General features: G+C 40.9%; 1 protein-coding gene across 1 annotated transcript in view; it reads right to left on the bottom strand.

The window, feature by feature from the left end:
* ofcc1 (orofacial cleft 1 candidate 1) overlaps positions 1 to 25,822 on the bottom strand; it is a 420,469-nt gene that overhangs the window by 104,947 nt on the left and 289,700 nt on the right. The window contains exons 17-18 of the mRNA XM_072248661.1: positions 21,795 to 21,958; positions 7,109 to 7,268 (exon numbers count right to left, since the gene is read on the bottom strand). Of these exons, the coding sequence (XP_072104762.1) occupies positions 7,109 to 7,268; positions 21,795 to 21,958 (324 nt within the window). The remainder of the gene's footprint in view (positions 1 to 7,108; positions 7,269 to 21,794; positions 21,959 to 25,822) is intronic.

Below are 25,822 nucleotides of genomic sequence, written 5' to 3'. Positions count from 1 at the left end.
CGAAACAATAATCACAAGGGTGACATGAGACAATTAATTAGATCCCTCAGCTTGGCTGCTTGTAAATAATTAATCTGTTCATTATGAACTTGAAATGATTGGAGTTCTTTACCTGAAACAAAATATTCACGACTACACCTGTATTGTGCAGGGGCTACAAATGAAACAACACAGTTCTGGCATTAATCAAGGAGCAAAGAATGAATCACATTTGCTCCTTTATTTTAATTGCAAGGACATATTATGAATACAGAGCCTGAAATGTATTTTTAATGAAAAATACTACATCCTGACCTAATCATATCAACCTTATTCCACCTAATTAAGGATGCAAAAATCATTACAGTTGCAAAATATTAGTTCCCGCTCCATCAAGCTGCTGGCTTCTCCTTCATGAATATAAATTTTTTTTATTCCATGATAAATAGTTAATGAGGTAAAAATGACAAAATTTGCATGTAGGCAAATTAGTTTAATAGGAGGATGACTTGTTTGACTGAAGAAAGTGACCTTATTCTGGGCAAAGGAATAAAAAAACTATAAACAGAAGGCAGATGTCTTGAACAATACCACACCTCAACCTAGTGTAAGAGACTGAAGTGAAACAAATAAGCATTTTCATCATGATGCCAAAAGTACTTAAATTCTAATATGTTTTAGTAGGCTGCTGGCAGCAAACTTATGCTAAAATACAACATGTTATGACAATGCACCACTCACATCTCCGTAGATGGGTAAGCAGAGATTTTACAAGTTGCTATCGGAATTATTGCAATGGTGTTGAATGAATTGCCCAATCAGTATCCCTCTAATGCTAAAATTTAAATTGCTTTAAGAAATCTATTGCCAAAAATATTTGACTTCATAATTTATACTCTTCAAGCTGAATCAAACAGAAGAGAACATTTAAAAGTCCAAGCAAATTATATTTTGTTCTTTGTGCAATGCGCTGTCGGAAACCTGCATGCATTATAAGTAGAGTCGGATTCTGTTTTTGCTGAGGATATACCATCAGCCCCAGGGGGTCTTGCAAAGTAGAAGACCATGGTTCGGCTTTAATGCATTTCATTTTGTTTCCTAAAATAAACGCTGTGTGCTTTAAAGCCACGCCATCTCTAATGCAACTTTAATTTGAATGCTGGTTTGTGAATCTTTATAAAATTAAAATGGGGCCAATTCTTAAATGGCACTGTGTAACTATAAATTCATTATTAAACATGCCAGCTGAACGAAGCACTCCCCTAATTGCTGGACATCTTTCTTCTTTTTCTGACACAAGAGAAAGAGCAAACTACTTTGCTATCTCCTTCACTTCTCCACGTTACGACACACAGGAAAAGCTCCTGTGGCTAAATTAACCCTCTCACTCAGGAGCAAGGGTGACAATGCAGCCCATGACTCCTCCGAATTTGCATGAGGTTTTATTCTTCCACAAACAGCCCCTAAAAGGATGCATTCTATCCAACAATTCAGTTGGGATCTGATTGAGGCATTCTATCCAACAATTCAGTTGGGATCTGATGTAAATATGCTCCCAGGCCCTACACCACTTGGGCAAACTGAGAGTGTTCCTCTTTTCCTTGATGCACGGGCAAAATAGAACACAGAAAGTAAATTTAAAGTCACCAAAAAGGTTGCATCTCCCTTGCTTCAAAGTGTATTTTGAAAGCGTCTCCATGCTCTGATATTTTCCACATGAACATCTGCAATTTATTAGCTGTCTTATTGTGGACTGACAGGAAATCTTAATATTCTAGAAGTTAAAAAGCAGTGCAACTGTAGAAATAATGTCACAAATTATCCAAATACCATCAAGCCACTTGAACCACATTTTGCTAAACTCATTTTAGCGTAAGTGTAGCCATTAATAGCTTCCAAATACTGTAACATCAAATTCACCCATCTCAAAATATGGATTTTGCTGTTTTCACTTTGAATTCCAATATAGCTTTTTAAACATTTTCCAGTGCATTTCCTTCCATTTTTGATACAATCCACCTTCAAGGAGAGATATTTTCCCTGCTAAATCAGCACATGTCATATCAAATGATGAGATCAGATTTGCCAAAGCTCCCCCTTGAAATCTGCCAGTTACAGAGGCACCTTGTTGTATTCACAACTCAGTGTTACTGAAAGTAAAACACACAGAAGTCACTGGCAGATGGGAAGAATAGTGATATTGTGCAGCGAGGCAGCAGAAAGCAGTAACACACTGCCTTCAAGAAGATATCACATTACAGTCTGACAGGCCAGAGTGGTAATAGGGGAACACTTACTTGAGGAATGGTAGTGATGATTTAAAAAAAAGCAAATCACTTCCACAACTAGGAAGAGTTATTTTTAATGCAGGTCCAAGATTATTGACAAGCTATCATAATTATTAAATCTCAAACACTGGATCATATTTTTTGAAACATAAGTTAACATGGATTACATGGAAAATTTTATTTGGTAGATGTTATTAAACTGAGCAAATTCTTGGCTTATTTTTCCCCCAATTTTGTTACTTTTCTTAATTAAAGCTAATGTTGTCAAAGCTCAGCTGTTGCAAGCCTGTGTTTTACATTTCAAATTATTTTTGCACAAGTCATTAAATTCTACAATAAAATTTGCTCATTTCTGCTTAAGGAAATGTGCCCAGGATACAGGTAGTAGTCTGGTAAACTAGTGGTAAAAGCCTACAGAGAACAACCCATAACAAACATTACATAAACACAAAAGTAATCAGGTTTCCTGAACTCCCTGTGAAGTCTAAATCGTTACCAAAAATTAATTTGTTGTAATAATACAGAAGACTGGCTGTAAGTACGTTGTTTTCTCCATGTTGAATTGTTCCGGTCTGATCTGAAAGTTTAATTGGGTGCCATGTTTTATCTCACCACATGAACACAACAATTTAAGCAATGCCACGCTGATCTTTGGAAAGGATATATCCACAAACGCCTCAAAAAACAAAAATGAAAGACTATACTACAGCACAGAATTCAAGTCTGTCTTTATTACAGAGGTAGCAAAAGGATAGTAGTACTCAATTCCAGTACCATGGACTGAATTTTCTCCTTTTTACTAAGTTCTAGACTATGTTGTCTTTGCAAGGAGATGATACTCGGATTTTATTTTTAAACATGCTCAATATCATTAGAATCAAATGTGCAAGCTTGTCTAATTTTAAGAAATTAAAAGACTTCAAGAAATTAAGAAAAGACTTGCATTTCTCTTGCAGCTCTTATCTCCCCTTTGAGGACATCCTAAAGCACTTTATAACCATTGAAATAGTGATATTTCTGTAACCCGAGAAATATTAAATGGGTTTTAAACTGTGGTCAAAACAACAACCAAATCATGCTTAAATTGGAATTTTAAATGGATTTATATTTTACTTGTAGTTCTGCCACTGTCATCTACTGCCACCATGCATCGTCTTGACTAGCAGGGAAAAAGCTTCTCTCGGTAATGGTGAATTTTTGTTGATCATAGGAGGCCAGTGAGTTTCAGCCCTGACATCAATTCTGTTCAACTCCTCACATCTCAAATGACTTCCCATCATGGTTCAACTCTACCTCTTAAATTATTAACTTATTTATAATTATCACATGGTGTATTCTGAGGTACAGTGAAAAGCTGTTGAACTGGAGGGGATAACTGCAGTCAGCTTCACTCACCCCATCACTAAACTGTTCCCACAACCTAGGGACTCACTTTCAGGGACTCTTCATCTCACGTTCTCAATATTCATTGTTTATTTTTTTATTGTTATTATTATTTTTGTTTTGTATTTGCACAGTTTGTTGTCTTTTGTACATTGGTTGTTTGTCCGTCCTGTTGGTTGCAGTTTTTGATTGGTTCCATATTGTTTCTTGTACTTACTGTGAATGCCCACAAGAAAAGGAATCTCAGGGTTGTATATGGTGACATATATGTACTTTGATAATAAATTTACTCTGAACTTTGAACTTTTATTTGCATGCCCTCAATATAGATTATTCCACCTACCATCATTCCCAGAATCCTGATTGAGAAGTTGCAGAACCTGGGCCTCTGTACCTCTCTCTGTTAATAGATACTCAACTTCCTAACTGGAAGACCACAATCTGTGCGGATTGGTGATAACATATCCTCTTTGCTGATGATCAACACTGGCACACCTCGGGTATGTGCTTAGCCCACCGCTCTACTCTCCGTATACGCATGACTGTGTGGCTCGGCATAGCTCAAATACTATCTCCAAATTTGCTGACGATACAACCATTGTTGGTAAAATCTCAGCTGGTGACGAGAGGGCGTAGAGGAGTGAGATATGCCAAATGGTGGAGTGGTGTCGCAGCAACAACCTTGCACTTAACGTCAGTAAGATGAAAGAGCTGATTGTGGACTTCAGGAAGGGTAAGACGAAGTAACACATACCAATCCTCATAGAGGGATCAGAAGTGGAGAGAGTGAGCAGTTTCAAGTTCCTGGGTGTCAAGATCTCTGAGCATCTAACCTGGTCCCAACACATTGATGTAGTCATAAAGAAGGCAAGACAGCGGCAATACTTTATTAGGAGTTTGAAGCGATTTGGCATGTCAACAAATACACTCAAAAACTTCTATAGATGTACAGTGGAGAGCTTTCTGACAGGCTGCATCACTGTCTGGTATGGGGGTGGGGGCTACTGCACAGGACCAAAGGAAGCTGCAGAGGGTTGTAAAACTAGTCAGCTCCATCCTGGGCAATAGCCTACCAAGGACCCAGGACATCTTTAGGGAGCTGTGTCTCAGAAAGGCAGCATCCATTATGAAAAAACTCCAGCACCCAGGGCATGCCCTTTTCTCACTGTTACCATTAGGTAGGAGATACAGAAGCCTGAAGGCACACACTTAGTGATTCAGGAACAGCTTCTTCACCTCTGCCATCTGATTCCTGAATGGACTTTGAACCTTTGGACACTACTTCACTTTTTTAAAATATACAGTATTTCTGTTTTTGCACATTTTTAATAATCTATTCAATATATGTAATCAATTTACTTGTTTATTTATTGTTTTATTTTATTTATTATGATTTTTTTTTCTTTCTCTGCTAGATTATGCATTGCATTGAACTGCTGCTGCTAAGCTAACAAATTGCACGTCACATGCCAGTAATAATAAACCTGATTCTGATTCTGATATATAAGTACATTGAGGTAGCGGAAAGGAAAATAGAATGCAGAATAGAGTGTTACAGTTACAGAGGAAGTGCAGCACCAGTGGGCAAATGAAAGTGCAACTGGCCGTGATGCAGTCGACTGACAAATCAAGAGATTACTTTTATCACATAAGAGATCCATTCGAGAGTTTTATAACAGCAGGATAGAAGCTGGATCTTAACCTGGCATTACTTCCTCTGTATTTCTTGTAGTTTCTATCTGATTGAAGGTGTTGGGGGGTGGGGGGGGGGGGGGGGGAGAGGGAATGACCAGAAATGAAATGATCCTTGATGATGTTAGCTGCTTTCCTGAAAGTGCATGCAGAGTCAATGGAGGGGAGGCTGGTTTGTGTGAAGGACTGGGCAGCGTTCACAACTTCTTGCAACTAGTCTTGGAAAAGCTGTTGCTACACTAAGCAGTGATGTATTCCCATCTACTGTCTGGATCCCCTTTTTTTCCTGAAGTTCCACCAACAAATGGACCTGAGAAAGATGGTCGAGAACTGGCCTTCACAGACTGTGGGAAGAAAGAATGAGAAGCCCATCCTGGGGTTCAGTAAATATGTTAATGTAATCCTGCACAGCAAGCTTGGCTCTCAGCGTCTGCTGCTGAATATGTGAGTGCAGCCAGCCTTGAATGTAATGTTGGCTCAAACAAAGCATCCTCTAATACGCAGGCCTTGCTTGGAAGCTGGCAGCACTGGACACTGTCAATGGAATTGGCAGGTGGGTGGTTGGATAAATGCAAAGTATCTCCAAAAATCGCACTGTAGCTAGAGAAAACACACAGTTTCAATAGGCCTGCCTCTGGCTGGAGGTGAACCATAGATCACCGAGATGCTCTAAAGAGACAGACTATCTGCATAACCATTCATAAGATGATGGAAAATAAGGGCAGGCGTAGGGCTTACAGCCCAGCGAGAATTGCTCAATCATTCAGTACGATCATGGCCTCAACTCCCTCTTGCCTGTTTCCCATAACCATTCCCCTATAGTCTAAAACTCTGTGCACCTCAGTTCCAATGTGTTCAATGACTCTATCTCCACAGCTGTGTTAGATTAAGATTTCCAAAGATTCATAACTTTCTAATCTCAATTCTAAATGGTCGACCGCTAGTTCATTATTATCTCCATGAGGGGAATTATCCTCGCATCTTATTGGGTGCCTCGGGATCTTTTATGCTTCATTAAGGTTGCTCCTTATTCACCTTCCTTATTCACCTATGCTCCAAGCTGAACAGGCCCAACTTATTCTCCAGGCCCAAACTCAAGAACTTTTGCTGAATTGCCTTCAATGAAATGACCCCAAACCCTTGAAAAAGTCCAAGTCTGAAAATATATCTCAACAATCTGCACAGTTATGGCAAGACTTAACCTTGTTCGTACTCTATAGCTATTAAAACAAAGGCCAACATTCCACCGCCGTTTTAATAAATTGGTGTATCTGAATGTTAAAATAATTCCATATCATGACATCACAGAGCAAATAAAACACAGAAATGGATGCTTCACCCACTAAGTCTGTACTGACCATCAACCATCTATTTACACTAATTGTCTATTCATCCCATTTTTCATTCCAATGCGACAATAAACTCAACTTTGACTTTGATCCCACATTCTCAACAACTCCATCCAGGTTCTTCCACTCTCCAGAATGATTTATAGTGGCCAATTACAATAGCCATTTTTGGGATACGGAGGAAACCAGGGATCCTTAAAAGTCCATGTAGTTGAACTAGGATTGAACCTCGGTCTCTGGCACTCTGATGAAGTGGTCCTTGAGCAGGAGATGGGCACATGTGTCGTTTCAATTGCCTGCTAAGCTTCGGCTGTTTGCAAATGAAAGAAAGATACAGTATGTTCTTCTCCATTGCCAAAATGTTATTTTGCTATCCACCCTAATGTATTCGGTAGCTCTGTTTATGTGTATACTCACCTTCCTTTTCTCACCGTTGATCCCCCTCCACTGCTTGGCTCTTTTCACTATGAGGCTCAGCTCCTGATTGGACAGCTCCAGGTCCAGAGGAACAAAGAACCTCTCTTCAGTGGAGTGCAGTCGGTAGAAGGAATCCACCAGCTGCCCAGATGTCTGCAGGCTTGAAAAGGTAGGAATGTGTTAAAACATATTGCAATTTATTTCATATTCCCAACATCTGCAGAACTTTGCTTTTTGGATTAAAACTGATTAATCTGATTTTCTTGTGTTCACTACTGTAATATTAATGAACTGAGTGCATCTCCGCCCTCTAGTCCTTTAATCCACAGGACAACTACCTGTCAATGTAAACCAGCAGCTGGATATGAAATCACATCACCTTTTTAACTACAATTAAGGATAGGCAGCTAATGCTGCCCTTGCTATTGACACCAGCATTTCCAAAGGAAGGGATAAAAACATAGACTATATTCTAAATAGAGAGCAAAATCAGACATCAGAAGTGTTAAAGGACTTGGGAGTCCTAGTGCAGTGTGATTCAGTAATAAGTATAACAAACGCAATGTTACTATTCAATTCCAGTGGACTAGAACATAAAAGCAAGGATGGGATGGTGAGACTTTATAAGGCATTAGTCAGACCACATAAGGAGTATTGAATGCCAGAGCAGACTTGACGGGCCAAATGGCTTAAATCTGATCCGATGTCTTATGGTTTAACAACAATTAAAAATTACAATTAAAAAATTCTGAATTACTAAAGTTGGGAATTTTCTTCAGCTGTATGTGCCGGATGCACAATGTATTAATGAGTGACCATTGAACCACAGTTGTGAAATTTGTTTTCACTGACTCAATGGAGCTGATTTTCAGAGGAGGCTGGGGGTGGGGGGGATGTTGTCATTACATACCTTACTACAATGCGTATTTGACATGTGTGAATGGACAACATTCCAGTCTACCATCTTTCACTATATTCTAACAACATCCAAGCTATAACTTCACTTTCTTCTAAAAATGTGATATGAAACCAGTGCAATCTTTCAAGAAAACAGTGTACCTCTTTAATATGTAATTAAAACCAGGATAACAGCACAGCCCATCTTGGTATGCTGCCTGAGGCCTTTCTCTTTTAGAAATAGGTCATACGCTATGTCACAAGTTCTGATATCAGCCAATAGGAAGCGGCAGCTTCTGAGTCAAGACACATCAGTGGCCTACATTTGCAACAATTCACTGCACTGTGAGTGGCAAAAGCCATTATTTTTGTCTTGTGTTTTAACACTGGTCACTTAGATAAAACTGACATTAGGCAGTGAACATGTGCTTCTGATATTAATGGGGAAATGACTCAGCTTTGATGCCCGAGACTGATATTGAAGAAATGAGAAAGAGTATATTCAAAGACAGAAACCCAGAGGTATGCTATGAGGTATTCTGGATGCCTGAAAGCCAGTTATATATATATATGTGTGTGTGTGTGTGTGTGTGTGTGTGTGTGTGTGTGTGTGTGTGTGTGTGTGTGTGTGTGTGTGTGTGTGTGTGTGTGTGTGTGTGTGTGTGTGTGTGTGTGTGTGTGTGTGTGTGTGTGTGTTTAGCTTATTAACCCTCTCTCTTTGGCAGACCATCTCTCTTGCTTGCAGAGAACAAAAAGAGTTCAAGGACTTTTATTCTGCTTCTCAATATTAGTTAAGGGTTATTTGTAAGTAAGGCCCCCTTTAGCCTTTCTGTGGCTTTTAAATTTTTGGTCATCATTAGTGGTCACACACCAGAGTCCAGAAATGCTAACTTAAATATCACACACTCCATTTGTGTTTCAGACATCACTCCTCACCATGTTCACAGCAAGGAGGCAGTCTGTAACCCATTAATTGCTTTATCTGATTGAGTGGGACAACAACAAGAAATATGATCCAAGGGATGGGTATCAAAACCTGAATTAAAAAAGATTCCAAACAAAATATTTAATTTGTAATAGATAAGTTAATAGCATATGACTATGATTGTAACAAGTATAATATATTTAAGGGTGTTTAATTGACAACTGAATCATGTGGAGTTGAAATTTACATTTCCATCCATAAAATTAATGTTAAAATTTTGAATGGAGTGAGGGATTTGGGGAGACCTTCAATATCATCAATTAACGGGATAAGCAGGAATAATAACTTTGGTTTCTCCCTTTCATTTATGCAGGAACTGCTAGCTGGGATCTGACTGGAAAATGAATCAGCTCACCCACTGGACTGAGGGGTTTCTGTCAAACATAACACCAGACATTGCAGCATGCACCTCTTACGAGGAAGGCAGACCTGAAATGAAACTGGCATTTGTGCTGGAAGGACCGGTGAAAGACATTCAGGCTTGTCACTTGTAGAGCATTGATCAGTAGCGGTTGTCAGGACCACACAGGCAGCTACCTGCCAGTCTCCACTCAGCTCATAGGAGTCACCTGCCACTCATTTCCAGTTTATCACCTGCAGTCTGTTTGAACCCAGCCCTCATCTACAAACCTTGTTCACCCATCAAACCAGCCAGCCTCAACCAGTTTCTCTTAGCCTTCAGTCGCCTTGTTGTGTCAAGTATCTGTTCTCTCTTGTTTTGATGACCCTTGTGACTTGTTATTTTGCAAATTATTAGTACATTATCATTTACTGCTAAGCTGTCTCCGCTGCTCTGCTTTTGGGTCAAGTCTCCTCTATGTTTCCTGACAGCAGTGCTTCCCATCTATGCCCTTGTTCTTCCAGAACTTTGAAAACACCTGGTGAGGAGGATCCAGATCCATCTGGAGGCTTCCAACCAGGAATGGTCTTCGTAGTGAGTCTCCCATCACACCACTGGGATGAACCATCTCCCAGCACAAGGGACAGGGAGATACACAGTCTTTTCAGTTGCTCTTATTTGCTGAGGAGATTCTTGGAGGAATCCTTTCGGGGATGGGGTTGTGGGGAGTCAGGGAGTCAGACTATTACCACAGTCTGCCACAGGGCATATGGCAACCTTCATTCAGACTACATGTCGGACAGGATTTCAGTTATACCAACTTTTCTTCAGTGGTTGCATCTTAAGGAGATACGCATGCCGATGCTGGGCTCCTCCACTTGCTTTAGCTTCGAAGACATCAATCTTGTTATGACTTCTGCAGCGGATCAGCCAAAAGCCAAAAAAGCCACCACTCTTTACTTCGCGATTGAGTCTTCCAGCTACCAAGCTTCTTGCTTTTAGGTAGCACACCGTCATCTCCATCTAGGCCTCCTTCTGCCAGGATCAAATATTTATTAACTGGTGTCAACAGGCATGGTAGTTCTGAAGGGTTACAGACACTAAACATTGCTAAGTCTTTTCTTTCCACCATTTCTACTTGACTGGCTGAGTTCTTCCAGCATTTTGGTTTGTTTTAGGCAATACCATTGTGTGCCATCTACAAAGTGCAGCACAATTGCCTGACACACAAAATATGCTGGAGGAACTCAGAGGTCAGACAGCATCCACGGAGGGGAATTAACAGTTGACATCTTGGGACAAGACCTTTCATCTCAGCCTGAAACATTGACTATTAACTCTTCTCTCTACCCAACAACAGTATGGTAGTACCTTCACTACTGCTACAGTTCACCATTCTCCTTGTATGGGCATTTGAGGATTGGCATTAAATGCAGGCATTGCCAATGAAGCCCACATAAAAATTGGAGGAAAATAATCCACATTCACATTCATCACTTCAAGACTGGAGTTAGACTTCAAGATTAGTCCTTAAGGGAAGCCATTTACAGAGATACAAGTGGCATCTATTGGAATAATTTCACAATAACAACTACCACAGAGAAATACATAGTGTTTCCTCTGCTTTAAAGAACTAAAATTTAGTAAATCAGCACAGATTTTGGTAGCTCACAGACCATTATGGTTTTCAATCTACTGCTTGTAGTATGAATATTGTGTCACTTCTTGTATTTTCCAGTTGTCCTGGGACATGTATTAAAGATTGTTTATGACTGACATTGAGATGTGTGAGCCCTTCATGACAATAAAAAGGCAAGTGTATTATACGGGGATACACGGATTATTGCTGGGTCATCCTGTTTGCAATCTCAATCAACTATCTGGAGTTCACTGATAATATGGAATTGAATGGCAAATAATTCAGAAATGTTTTAAGGGTATTTTGACAAATGATTGGGTGAGGAAAGAGACTAACATGAAATCACTCACAGTGGTAGAAAAAAGGCTTCCATAAAATACCCTAATCAAATCCACAATATCTTTCTGTATATTTTCCAACAGTGACCAACTTTAGCAAGGCCTTCGACAGGGTCCCGCAAGGCAGGTTGTTCAGGAAGGTTCAGTCACTTGATATTTAGGGTAATGTGATGGATATTCACTGTTCAGGGCGAGGTGGGTTTTTTGCCAAGCTCAGCTTTCTAATACAGCATTTGACACTTGTGGAAATCAAAGCATTCTTTTTGAATAAGTTAAACTTCCAACCAATATTCTTTGTTTGGCTGCTTGTTGTAAACAGGAGTCAGTCTTCAGTGCTTAACATAAGTGACAAGCAACAATCAATCTGTAGTTAAAAGGACAGCTTTGCAGACATACAGCACTGTCTATAGAGCACAGGATGCCGGTCCACAGCATGGAGTTGGTTGAAGTGTAAAACAATGGGGGTCTATTAATTGGCCTGTATATAGATCAAGGAAGCTTGCAGACCAGATTGATACTATCATTTAGCACATCAAATAGCTGATCTATGATTAGTTGGATGATATGAGGACTCAGAGGGTCACCTCTCACAGCACTAATTTGCGGTATATGGGATACAGGTTTCCCCGGCCATGCGAAGGTAGAGCGTTCCTATGAAACGGTTCGTAAGCCGAAATGTCATAAAGTGAAGAAGCAATTACCATTTATTTATATGGGAAAATTTTGTGAGCATTCGCAGACCCAAAAATAACCGACCAAATCATGCTAAATAACACATAAAACCTAAAATAACAGTAACATATAGTAAAAGCAGGAATGATATGATAAATACACAGCCTATATAAAGTAGAAATACTTCTCTACAACGATTGCCTGAACAGATCTCCGTAGCGAAAATCTCACGCAAGCGCTCTCAGCAGAAAATCTCACGTAAGCGCTGTTGGCATAAACGCGCTTTCCAGTAACCTTTAAACTATGAAGCTGCCAAATCTACCAAATAACACGTAAAAATACACAGCCTATATAAAGTAGAAATAATGTATGTACAGTGTAGTATCACTTACCGGAATTGGGAAAACAGCACCAAGCACACTGATGATGGTGTGTTAGACTGAGTCGTCGCAGGCTGGGTGGTGCAGTGGCCCCCACCCTCCAGGCCGCCGACCCGATACATTGCCGTGAAGAACGCAGCGGTAGCCGGGAGGCACACAGCACATCGTTAAGAAAAATGCCGAAATATACATGCTAATTAATTAGGTGCTGCCCGGCACGTAAATTTCGGTGCAGATCAGAGGCGATTGCCGATTGCATCGCCTCTGATCCGGGCCGATAATTACGTGCTGGGCGGCACCTAATTAATTAGCATGTTTATTTCGGCTTTTTTCTTAACGATGTGCTGTGTGCCTCCCAGCTACCGCTGCCTTCTTCGCAAATCGGTACAGTATCTGTCCGGGGCCCGGGTGTTGGGGTGGTGGGACACGGGGGTGTCATCTCATCGTTGATCAGGGCAGGCAGCTCATCTTCTCCTATGACTGCCCGCCTCGATGTTGAAGGTCGAGGTTCGTCGTCTGCTGTGGCTGATGTGGAAGGCTTGCCTGACTGCTGAGCCTCACGCATTTTTCTATCATACAATTGTTTGTAAGCACTCAAACCATCCTGCAAATATCCCCTAAACCTACGTACCCTTTCAAAATTAAAGTTGTACTTTATCATTGCAGCAAAAATCTCACGCAGTTGCTTCACTTTCTGCATTTGGTTTCGATTGTTATCCTTTCCTCTTCCAATTGCATCAGCTCTTCATCTATCAGTTCTTGGTCATGGGATGTGAAAACCTCTTCAACATCGTCTTCGTCAGTTTCCACAAACCAAACTCACTTTGTCCTTACTTCGTTCACCATGATCGAAGCGTTTAATTATGTCTATTTTTACGCTAAGTGTAACACCCTTACTCTTTCAGGCTTTTCCGACACCTTAGAACTCATCTTGCTAACGGCTGCTCAATGCAACGTGTTAAAGCAATGCTGTTCCGAATCCGGGGGAGAGTGGCTGCTCGGGGCACGATTTTTTCGCGCGCTGATTTTTTATCACGCGCTGCCTTTCTTCGTAACAGTGAAAACACCTTCTGAAAGCAAAAGCAGTGTACTAATGTAGATCTTTTGTAACAGTGATGTTTCATAAAGCGAATGTTCGAAAAGCGGGGGACACCTGTATCTGTCCCCAAAAGTTTTTAGACTACTTATGTGAAAAGGTATTTGAAAAAGCTATCATATGTGTGAGGTCACCCATGTGGCAAAAAAAACAGTATAAATGTAAGAAAGCAGTCAAGCTTGTTAGGAATAGTCAAGGAACAGCAAGAGAAATAACAGAAAGACGGGGCAAACTTGAATCCATTCCTCTGCCTTCAATTTCTGCAATGGACAGCTCATTCACCTGCAATTCATTGGTATATCCTTTTAGTTTATAGGAATTGTACCTAAGTTTTGGAAATCCTTTGTGTTTTAGAAATCATTTGTAATTTGGAAATCGTTTTACAAGACAAAACCCTCTGAGTTTTAAATCTGTTTTTAATCTAAATTTAAATGTGTATGAATTATGTTTAAACAATTTCGTTAGCTGGAAGTATCTCCTCCTTGGTAAGGAGGGGGCAAAACCATCATTTAAGTAGTGGTTATTGGCTGCTAAAATCGCCAAGGAGGATAAGCAGGGAATTGAACTAGACTTTGAGGATTGGGTGGTTACATTATAACCTCGCCTTAGTGAGGATACTCACAGCTATCTTTATTGGATAAGGCTTAAGATCTTTTGAGTTTATATCTTTCCAATCAGCAAACCCAATACAGTAGTAAATAGGATTTGACAATGGCTTTACTGTAGAAACAGAGTAGTAGTAGTATATGGTTGCATCTCTGACTGGAGCCTGTGACTTGTGGTGTGCCACAGGAATCTGTGCTGGATTCATTGCTGTTTGTCATCTATATCAACAATCTGGATGATAATGTGGTAAACTAGATCAGCAAATTTGAGGATGACAGCAGTATTGGGGACGTAGTGGACAGTCTGGTCAAAGTTTGCAGTGGAACCTGGAAGAGGTAGGAAAAAAAATGGGCTGGCAGATGGAATTTAATTCAGACAAATGTGAGATGTTGCACTTTGGGAGGACAAATCAGGATAGGACTTACACACTGAATGGTAGGGTGGTGAGGAGAGTGGTAGAACAAAGAGATGTGGGAATATAGATCCATAATTGCTTGAAAATGACTTCACAGATCAATAGAATCATAAAGAGTGTTTTTGGCATATTGGCCTTCATAAATCAAAGTACTGGGTACAGAATTTGGGATGTTATGTTGTAGTTATATAACACATTAAAGAGGCCTAATTTGGTGTATTTTATGCAGTTCTAGCCATCTATCGATAGGAAAGATATCAATAAGAGTACAGAGAAAAATTGCAAGGATGTTGCTGGGGTTGAGATCCTGAATCATAGCGAAAGATTAAGTAGGTTAGGACTTTATTCCCTGGAGTCTAGGAGAATAAGGGGAGATTGATAGAGGTATACAAAATTATGAGGGTATAGATAGGGTAAATGAAAGCAGACGTTTTTCCACTGAGGCTCGGTGAGATTAGAATTGGAGGTCATGTGTTAAGGGTGAAAGGTGAAATGTTTAAAGGGAACATGGCGGGGGGGGACTTCTTCACTCAGGAGGTGGCGAGAGTGTGGAACGAGTGTGGTAGATGCAGGCTCAATTTCAATATTTAAGAGAAATTTGGATACGTACATGGACAGGATAGGTAAGGAGGGCTATGAACCAGATGCAGGTTGATGGGACTATGCAGAGTAATAGTCCAGGCTTGGACTAGATGGGCCAAAGGGCTTGTTTCTATGCGGTGGTGCTCTATGATTCTAACATTACTTAGTAGAATTGTCCGTCAGGTCAAAACTAAAAACAGTGTTGGTGATAATTAGATAAATGGTTTGTAAATCAAATTGGTCATGTAATTCTTTCTGGCCACAAATGAACAAATGTTGATGCTGTAACCAAATGAACACATCTTGCTCTATAGATGTGCAAGCACAATCTCTCTAAGAATATCTTCATCAATATACTTTTACCGGTTAGCCAGTATTAGTAGATGGGACTATTTGATAACTTAGCTCATGGCTTCTAAGGAGCATTTGCTGGGTGCAAATTAACTTCGTTATCGCCATAACAATTCAGGAATTGTCTAAGTGCTGGTTCTAAGTGCTTTAGGATCTTATAATTTTTGAAATATATTAGATCAATAAAAATTAATTTAATGCCAGGCACTGTTTATTAATTAATAAACAAAAGTGTTAAAGAAAAATGATGAAAAAGTAAATATTTTAATGCCCTGTTAATCTTTCCGCAGATCAGTATAGTGGTATTTATCAGGGGGCATAGTAGTGCAGCTCATAGTTCAATTCTGACCTTGAGTGTGGAGTTTGCATTTGCTTTCTGTGACTGTGTGGGGCCGTGCATGCTCCAGATTCCTCCCACATGTCAAAGGCAGGCTGAAAGATTGACTGGCTGCTGTAAATTGCCCCTAGTGTGCTGGCGAATGGTAGGCTGGGGAGTGGGTGATGGGTTTAATGGGAACGTGAGAACAGTAAAAGTGGGCTAAAATAGGATTATTGTCAATGGGTGCTTGTGTTTAGCATGGACTTGTCGAGTTGAAGGGCCAATTTCCAGAAAGGGCCTATGAACTCACCGCAACTGTTTCCTGTGGCAGAGAATTCCACAGAGTCACCACTCTCTATGTGAAAAAGTTTTTCCACATCTCGGTCCTAAAAGGCTTCCCCTTTATCCTCAAACCGTGACCCCTCGTTCTGGACTTCCTCAACATCAGGAACAATCTTTCTGCATCTAGCCTGTCCAATCCCTTTAGGATTTTATATGTTTCAATAAGATCCCCCCTCAATCTTCTAAATTCCAGAGAGTATAAGCCTAGTCGATCCAGTCTTTCATTATATGAAATTGATATCAATTCTTCTTGGCCATATCCCCCTCAATCCATGAGGTACTGCCTTTTACCTCTAACAAAGCAAGTGTCCAAAACTCGCCAGATTGTCCCTCAACAATTCTGGGAGGTGGAAGTAGCTTGGGAACTGGAGCCAAGGGGCGGACACTCAAAGGCTTGAGGTGGGACACATGGAATGTGGGACAAATCCACATAGTGCTCAAGAGTAACTGGGTTGATGCATCACAGGATTTTGACTGCACAGATGTAATGGAGGGCCAATTTTCTGGATTCATCTGGGAGCTCTCTAGTTGAGAACCAGGCCTGCTGACTGGGAAGAAGTGTTTGTCCCTGCCTTTTCCAGTGGTTGGCCTGGTCTTGTTGCTGCCGCCGCGAATTGACCAATAACTTCTCTCTTAACCTACTCCTGGTGACATCTCAGGACCAGTTGTTCTGCTGATGGAATCCCCATCTCCACTTCTTAGTTCCAGGAACAGTGGAGGATGGTTCCCAAAATGGCGTTCAAAAGCGGACATCCCAATTGACGAATGTTGAAAGGTGTTGTGTGTCAGCTCTGCCCAGATAAGGTTGCCTCTCCAGGTGGTAGGGGTCCCTGAGGCTAGACACGTGTATGTTCTAATCTAGGTCCTGGTTGACCCTCTCTGTTTGCCCATTGGTCTGCAGAAGGAATCCGTACAACAGACCGGCAGAGGCCCCAGTAAGCTCACAAAAGGCCTTCCAAAACCTAGAGGCAAACAGGGAGCCATGTTCAGAGATAATGTCGTGGGGGAGACCATGAATCCTGAAGTTGTGTCGTAACATGAGCTTGGCAGTCATTGGAGCTGACGGTAATTTGGGAAGCGGTACGAAGCGGTAGACTTGGAGAATTAGTCTACGACCACCGTGATTACTGTATTACTCCAAGATGCTGGGAAGCCTGTAACAAAGTCCATAGAAATGTGGAGCCAATGGTGAGTAGAAATGGGGAGAGGCTGAAGCATACTTTGAAGCTGTACTCAGGGTTCCTTATTTCGTGTGCAGATATCACACGCCAAGTCATATTCCCAGACATCTTTAGTCATGCCTGGCTACCTGTAATGCCTCGCGACGAACTCTAGGGTGCAAGCCACCCTGAATGCCAAGCCAGGTTTTAAGCATGTCCCCAGTTGAGCACCTCCAAATGAACAGCTTCGAGAACAAAGTTACATCTGAGAGGACCATTACCCAGGTCTGCCCCATTTTACTCTTGGGCTCAGCACGTGGGCGCCACCACTCTAGAGCTGAGAATTATAGCTGAAGGGTTCTCTTCCCCATTAGGTGCTTCAAACTGTCAAGAGAGGACATCTAGTGTTTGATCCTGGGTGCTAAGTAATAAGGAAGTTGAACCTATTAAAGAATACGGGCCAAAGTACCTGTCTGGAATTCAGCCTCTTCGCATCCTCAATGCAGGCTAGATTTTTGTGGTGGGTCCATACCACAAATGGATGTTTGGACCATTCCAACCAATGCCTCCACTCCTCCTGTGCTAGTTTAACAGCCAACAATTCCCAATTCCCGACGTCATAGTTTGACCCCATGGGAAAAAGGCAGAGGGATGCAGTTTGTGGTCCAAGGCATGTCAATGGGCCAAGAAGGACCCGACTCCAATGTCCAATGTGTCGATCTCCACCACGAAAGGCAAGTCCGAGTGGAACCGGGATAGGTGTGAACATGAACCTTTGATTTAACTCTGCAAAAGCCACCCTGGCTCCATGGTCCAGCGGAAGGGCTCAGTCAATTTCTTGGTGAGGTTGGTGAGCGGCATTGCCACTGAACTAAAATTGTGGTAATTGCCTTCTGTAAGAGTTGGCAAAAATTAGAAACTGTTGGAGTTGTTTCAGAGGTGGTTGCAGCCAATCTCACACAGCCTGGGCTTTACCGACGTCCATTTGTAGGCGGTTACTATATGTAAAAGCACAAGGGAAGAGACTAATTACATAGAATTCACCCTTCAAGCTTGACAAATTGTTGATTCTGAAGAAGCCATTGTAAAGCCTGCTTGATGTGCTGGACACATCCTTGAGTGGTCTGGGAGAAAATGAGTTTATCGTCTTGATAGACAAAGTAGTGTAGCATCTCCTGGAGCAGATCATTGATAAAGGCTTGAAATACCATTGGAGTGTTTGCCAACCCAAAATGCATGACTCAGTATTCATAGTGGCCTGCAGGTGTGTTGAATGTCATTTTCCATTCATCTCCCTCATAAATGCAGATTCAGTTGTAGGTGCTACAGGGGTTCATTTTGGTAAATATTGAAGCTCGCTTGAGAATCTCAAAGGCCACGTTCATGAGAGTGAGAGGGTACCAGTTTGATCTTATTTAGCTACCTATAGTCTATGCAAGGTCTTAGTCCACAATCCTTCTTGGTGACAAAGAAAAACCCAGCCCAACAGGAGATGTGGACAGTTGAATAAACCCAGCATCAGAGCTTCTTGGATGTAGTCCTCCATGGCTTTTTCTCTCTGGGACAACAAAATGTAGAGCTATCCCCAAGAGCTCTTCCAGAAAGGAGAGGGCAGCACGAGTTCTTTAAGTACAGACTTTCCATGATGGAATATGGCAGGCAATAATTAACAGTCTGAGTCTTAAAGGGACAGTGACTGCTAACTATACTCTGGCTTATTGAAGTGCCGAAACTTGGATACCTGCTATTGTTCACTTGAATCCAGCAGAAATCTCATTACCCAGAAAGTTAGAGTCATAGAAAAATACAGCATAGAAACAGGCACTTTGGCCCATCTAGTCCATGGTGAACGATTTGAACTGTCTAGTCCTATCCAGCTGCACCCGGACCATAGATATCCATACCTCTACTATTCATGCACCCACCCAAACTTCTCTTAAACGTTTAAATCGGAGTCGCACGCACCAATTACACTGGCAACTCGTCCCACTCCCTCAAGACTCTCTGAGTGAAGAAGCTTCCTGTCACATTACTCTTAAACTTTTCACCTTTCACCCTTAACCTTGTCCTTTACAATCCTTCTGCTCCCTGAGGATTCTCCTTCACCTTGTCTGCTAGGGCAACCTTGAGCCTTCTTGATTTCTTTCTTAAGTATTCTCTTGGATTTTTTATACTCCAGAAGCACCTAATTTGTTCCTACCTACCTATACTTGCAATGATCTCACTTTTTTCTTAACCAGTGCCTCAATATCTCATGAAAATCAAGGTTCTCTAAACCTAAACACGAGGAATTCTGCAGATGCTGGAAATTCAAGCAACACACATCAAAGTTGCTGGTGAACGCAGCAGACCAGGCAGCATCTCTAGGAAGAGGTACAGTCGACGTTTCGGGCCGAGACCCTTCGTCAGGACTCATTAAACCTCTAAACCTGTTGTCTTTACCTTTTATTCTGAAAGGCACATACAAAATTAGTACTCTCAAAATTTTACTTTTGAAGTCCTCCCACTTACCAAGTACACCTATGCCAGGAAACAGCCTGTCCGAACCCACACTTGCCAGATCCTTTCTGATACCATCAAAATTGGCTTTTCTCCAATTTAGAATCTCAACTTGAGGACCAAACCCATCCTTTTCCATATTTACTTTAAAACTAATCACATTATGATCACTAGATGCAAAGTGTTCCCCTACACAAACTTCTGTCACCTGCCCTGGCTCATTCCCTAATAGCAGATCAAGTATCGCATGCTCTTTCGTTGGGACTTCTATGTACTGATTAAGGAGACTTTCCTGAACACATTTGACAAACTCTATGCCATTACATCCCTTTACAGTATGGGAGTCCCAGTTAATATGTGGAAATTTAAAATCACCTACTATACCAACGTTATGTTTCTTGCAACAGTCTGCAATCTCTCTACAAATTTGTTTCTCCAAATTTGTATGTGTTCGAACATACTGTAGAACCAGCAGAATCCTCTTTACTCAGACAGTTGTTAGAAAATACCGTAGAACCAGCTCCCAATTGGAATTTTCTTCTAGAATAGGAATTTCCAACCTGGGGTCCATGAACTCTTTGCTTAGAGGGTTTTGTTCATGGCATTAAAAGGTTGGAGCCCCTGTTCTAGAGAAAACACACAATTTTATTGTAATAAGTTTGTTGGCATGTAAGCATTGTTGTCAAGACCAGAATTTAGTGTCAGTCCCACTTTGTCCTTGAGAAGGGAGTGGTGAGCCATCCTCTCTACATCAACCCTATTAAACCTTTTCATTTCACCAAACCATCCCTTGGCTCTTTGTCCTTCCAGGGCTCTAGTCCCCTTCTCTTCTGTCCCTTTCCACTGTTAGTGTCTCTCATTTATGCTTCCTCTTTTCCTCCCTTTTCAGATTTTCTTAAAGAACTCTTTCTCTGTTTTGTTCATCGCTAAAGCCATCCAAGTAAAGGCATTCCTACAACAATGCTGGGTTGAGAGTAGCAGGATTAAATCCAGATGAGATGAAATGCAATGAATCATTTTAAGAGGATAAGTAGAGGAGGGAAAGATAAAATCATTAAGCCTCAAAAATCACCCCAATGCCAAGTGCACCACATGGTGGCAGTGGAATGTTTTACCCATTGAGTCAATAAAACAAAGTTTCAGAAGCAATGTAGAGCACATAAGTGTAACTGCCAATTAATGCTTCCAACTAGAAATGCGTTTTCCGGGCAATCAAATTAATATAGTGATACAAGTTTCGATCGGAGAAAACCTCCAATAAAGTATAGAGCTCCAAATCAAACTGGTATAAATTCAACATCAATCTGTCTAATGGGAACAAGACCGCAATGAGGTACAAAAGAAACAGTGAAGGAATAATGTAAAACAGAAGCCACAAAGTACCAGCTTGATTGGCCAGACAGCTTTTCGGCTCAAAGCAGTGCAAAGCACTTTGACAGACTTCTTCCCCCTCACATGCAAACCCAACCTTCTGTTGAAGTGCAGATTGTAGAATTATCAGCGTATGTTGCTGTATTTGTACACAACCCTCCAAGAAGAGTTTTAAACATACGTTGACAGATATTAATGTTTGTGCTAAGTCAAACATACTGCTATTCTGTAAATTAATGGTCCACAACCTTTTTGAATGAAAGCTCTGCTTGTTCTTCACTCAGTAAATTATATACCAGATTGCCCATAAACACCAGATTAAGACACGGACCAGTTCTTCTTGGAAGTTCTGGGGGAATTGCCCATACTCCTATGGCCAGGTAGCCAGGGTGTAGCTCTATTTATCTTTTATTTTTATGAATTCCCCAGCTGAAACATCTCAATATTATTAAGATTTAACAGACACTTGAAAGCTGTGGTGATCCGTCCCTGAGAAAGGTTGCTCACTTCAAGACAGGACCCACTGGTGTAAGTCACAGTAAAATCAAAGTTACTCTCAAGCCTAGATTCCCAACTACAGCTGATACTTTCATTAGCTGGTCTTCCCTTTATCTGTGGGCTAAGTGAGAGGAAATTAAACACAATAACATACTTCATCCTAAATATCATTAGATTTTAATTTAAACACTCTTACCTTAATAAATGCAAATACAGTATACTGAGGGAGCAGAGGAAAATCAGAATGTACAAGATGACTGTGATCAGTATGCCAGGGATGCCAGAATGTTGTGTTCTGTAAAAGAGCCAATAAAGCTTGGCTGCGTCTCCTATTGGACGGGTTGTGCTGTAAGTTAGTCGCTGAAAAGAAAGATACGCAATCAGAGTTGCACACAATGACTTCTCTCTGTTCCTCTGTTTACAACGAGCTCTAGACACATCCACAACATAGCTTAGGTAGTGGGTAATAATCTTGCAGTTTATTTCCTCCCCTTTGTGGTTTTACATGCTGCAGTATTACCCAGCAAACAGATTTGATTTTAGCAGCATTTTTTCTGGTTGTTACGTTGTAAGTTGCTAATCCACCCATTGTCCAAAATGTACTCAACGTGTGAGGAGCTAGTTTGGGCAGCAAAGTGTTCGGCACCTGCACTTAATCACATGTGTACAAATCAAATAGTCCATTGGTCCATGGGGCTTAAATGAATGGGCCGGGAGGAGTAAAGTCATACTTGTGCTGTTGAATGGCTGTTTGCCTGATTGGAGGGGAAGAAGTTCTTTGGGAAAACTGATGTTTAATTTATGTTTCACTTGTGAATGTTCTGTCTCTGATGCCATGTGCATGTGATGCTGCTGCGAGTAAATTTTTCATTGCACCTGTACACACATATATTTGTGCATATGTCAATAAACTCACCTTTAACTTAGACAAGATCAGGTAACAAGAATTTTGACTTTAAGCAGCACAAAGACTTGATGCTAGAACTATTAAAGACACCTTACTCTTCAAAATTTAAAAGAAAGTTCAGCATCAAAAATGATAACCAAAAGCCACAGGATTGTTGTTCAAGCCAATGTGACTCACAAAAGTACCCTTTGGAGAAGTAAATCTGCTTGCCTTATCCCAAAAAGATGATAATTTGATTCCAGACCTATAATGGTTTGCTCATAAACACACTCTGAAATGGTTTGGCAAGCTTCTCCATTGAATAATTACTGTTATACTGAAATGGAGAAACGATAACTGGCTAGTCCACCAGCAAGCAACCTACTGAATCTTGCAAAGCTCTCACTAAAATCAGAAGACTACTGTCTAAATTCTGGCAGAGCTGTCTCACAGATGAGTCACAGCCAGAGGTAAAGCAAAAGCCAAATGACAACAGATGCTGTTCATCTGAAATAAAAACTCAAAATATTAGTTATAAACAAGAGAAAATCTGCAAGTGCTGGAAATCCAAAGCAACGCACACAAAATGCTGGAGGAACTCAGCAAGTCAGGCAGCGTCAATGGAAATGAATAAACAGTCGACATTTCAAGCTGAGAATATTAGTTATACTCAGGAGGACAGGCAGTATCTGTGAAGAGAGCAAAAGGGTTAATATTTCAAGGCAATAACTGTTGAAAGATAATCTACCTGAAACATTAACTCTTTTTCCCTTCGCACATGCTGCCTGACCTGTTAAGTGTTTCACAAACAAGAGAAAATCTCCAGATGCTGGAAATCAAAGCAACACACAGAAAATGCTGGAGGAACTCGGCAGGCCAAGCAGCATCTCTGGAGAAGAATACAGTTGACGTTTAGCAGGGCCTGATGAAGGGTCTCAGCCCTAAATGTTGTCTGTACTCTTTTCCATAGATACTGCCTGGCCTGCTAAGCATTTTCTATTTTTATAAGTCTAACATGGTCGTCCCTAAAAAAAAATTGGTAGTATGCAATTGCTTTATTATGGTTATATGTACCAAGGTACACTGAAAACCATTGCATACCAACCAGAACATTCCAAACACAAGTACATTAACGTAGTACAAGGAAAAAAAATAACAAATCCTTGGGGAGGATCTTCAATATTGATTGCTAAATGTGAATTGTAGCACTACCACTGACTATGTTGCTAAGTCCGAAGATTGGGTCTGTGGTAATTAGTGAGGAAACCAACACAAAAGATGAACACACTTGTTTCCATCCTCACTAATCTACCAATCAGAAGCTTCTTTTAATGATGATTTTGGTAAATTGACCCCTGTATGGTCCTGGTAGAGACAAAGTCCCACCATCATTACAAGGACACCGTCCATCATGATAAGACTTAGCAGCTTGAAACTGGGTATCCATGATCTACTATGAACCATGAGCAGCAGGAATATACAAACTACAATCAGTAACTTTAAATCAGGCATATCCCTCACACTATCATTACAGCAGTTAAGGGATCAACCTGAATCAAAGAGCGAAAGACCACCCTGGATCAAAACCAGTGATGCCTGCACAGGAAGTTCAAAGCTGATGAAGTTGCAATGCAGGGATAGCTACATGCTTAGCAGCAAAAACAGAATGCAATGCACAGAGTTATGGAATTCCACGACGAATGGATCAGATTGAAGTTCGGTATGTCGTTCTGAATGGTAATGGACAATTCATCCACCAATGATAGGAGGCTCCAAGTATTCATTTTTAACAACTTCACAGCCCAACGAAAGACAGCACATCAGACAAAACTGAAGCATGCAGCCTGGACTGTCAAGTGTATGATCCATTCCTGCTTTCTCCTTAATTCTCCATTAATTCTGAAGCTAGTTAGACTCAGTCTATTTGATATAATAGTGTAGCAAAGACCATTGGTTACAGCAAGCACTATGCAAGCAGACCACATCCTGATTGCCGGTCTTCAGTCCTGCACTCCGGGAATAGCCTTGCTTCCGGATAAGCTTTTTCAGTAGAGCTGCCTTGGGCACCTTCTAGACATTGTGAAAAATTATTTAGGAATGTCTACTTCATGAAAAACAGGACAATCCAATCTAATCTGGATAAATACCATCTAATTGGCCAATCATCAATATGATGCAAAACACCATCAAATGTGCTACTAGTGGCACTTACTCACTAATAACCCAGCAGTTAGGGTTTCACCTCAGCCTACTCCAAACATAGACCAGAGACATAAGTTCGAGTCATGTGTTGTGAGTTACATCCAAGGAGCATTTAACCAAGTATAGCATCAAGAAGCAAAGACAAAACTGCAGTCAATGGGAATGAAATGCAAAACAAGGCCTACACAACATTCAGACACAGCCTGATAAGCAACAAGTAACATTCACACTAAAGAAGTGCCAGGGAGTGGCCATCTCCATCAAAAACGAGTCTATCCATCTACCCTTGACTTTCAAAGGTGTTACCGTTGCCAAATAATTCATCATCATCCAGGCAGGGGGCCCACCACTGGACCTTAGTTTGAAGAAGCTACGTAAATATTCTGGCCATTAGAGCAGAGCAGTAGCTGAGTATCCTGTGACATGACTCCAGGAATAGCCCCGCTTCCGGCTCAGCTATTTCGGTAAGCTACAACATAGGCATCTTCTCACACTGTGGAAAATTCTAAAGGATATCTTGGTATAAGTAATACACACTGGCCTTCCAAATTGGATCCTGGAAAAGAAATAAGAAAAAAGGGAAAAAAAACACATTTTGACAACTATAAATAAAGCTTGTGGCATAGAATCCCCACAGACTTCATGCAATACCTCAGGCACTATGTATATGAAGCTTTCGTTGAAGATATTTATGGGGAATGGACAAGTTGATCTTGCTGGCCAGTATGAATAAGTTGTCTAATTTCAGCAGATACAGGTGGTGACAATGGAAACAATGAATCGAGGAGCTGGCTCAAATTCAGTAAAAGCTTACAACATGGCAAAGACTTCCAAAGGTAATTGTCAATCACAAAGCTCGTCTATGGCGGTTGGAGAAACCATGACTCTTTTCCTGGGAGTCTTTCACTCAAGGTCAGTTTCAATGTCATCCAAGTTTGCAGAGTCTTTGCCTTACCGTAATGACTGCCCACTTTATTGTATCTCCGGGTCTTTCAGTGAAGTTATTCTCTTGATTCTCTTTCTTTATGTTTTAAGTTCCTTGGAGCAACTAGGAGCTGGCAGGAAAGCTCTTGTCCTTTGATAACTGTCATCAATGTCCCATACATATCAACTAAAGTGGTGACCAGTATCTTTCT

The sequence above is a fragment of the Mobula birostris genome, chromosome 1 (assembly GCF_030028105.1).
Source record: "Mobula birostris isolate sMobBir1 chromosome 1, sMobBir1.hap1, whole genome shotgun sequence".
Classification (NCBI taxonomy): Eukaryota; Metazoa; Chordata; class Chondrichthyes; order Myliobatiformes; family Myliobatidae; genus Mobula; species Mobula birostris.
The sequence above is the reverse complement of the archived record's forward strand: the minus strand, read 5'-3'. Positions and strand labels throughout refer to the sequence as shown.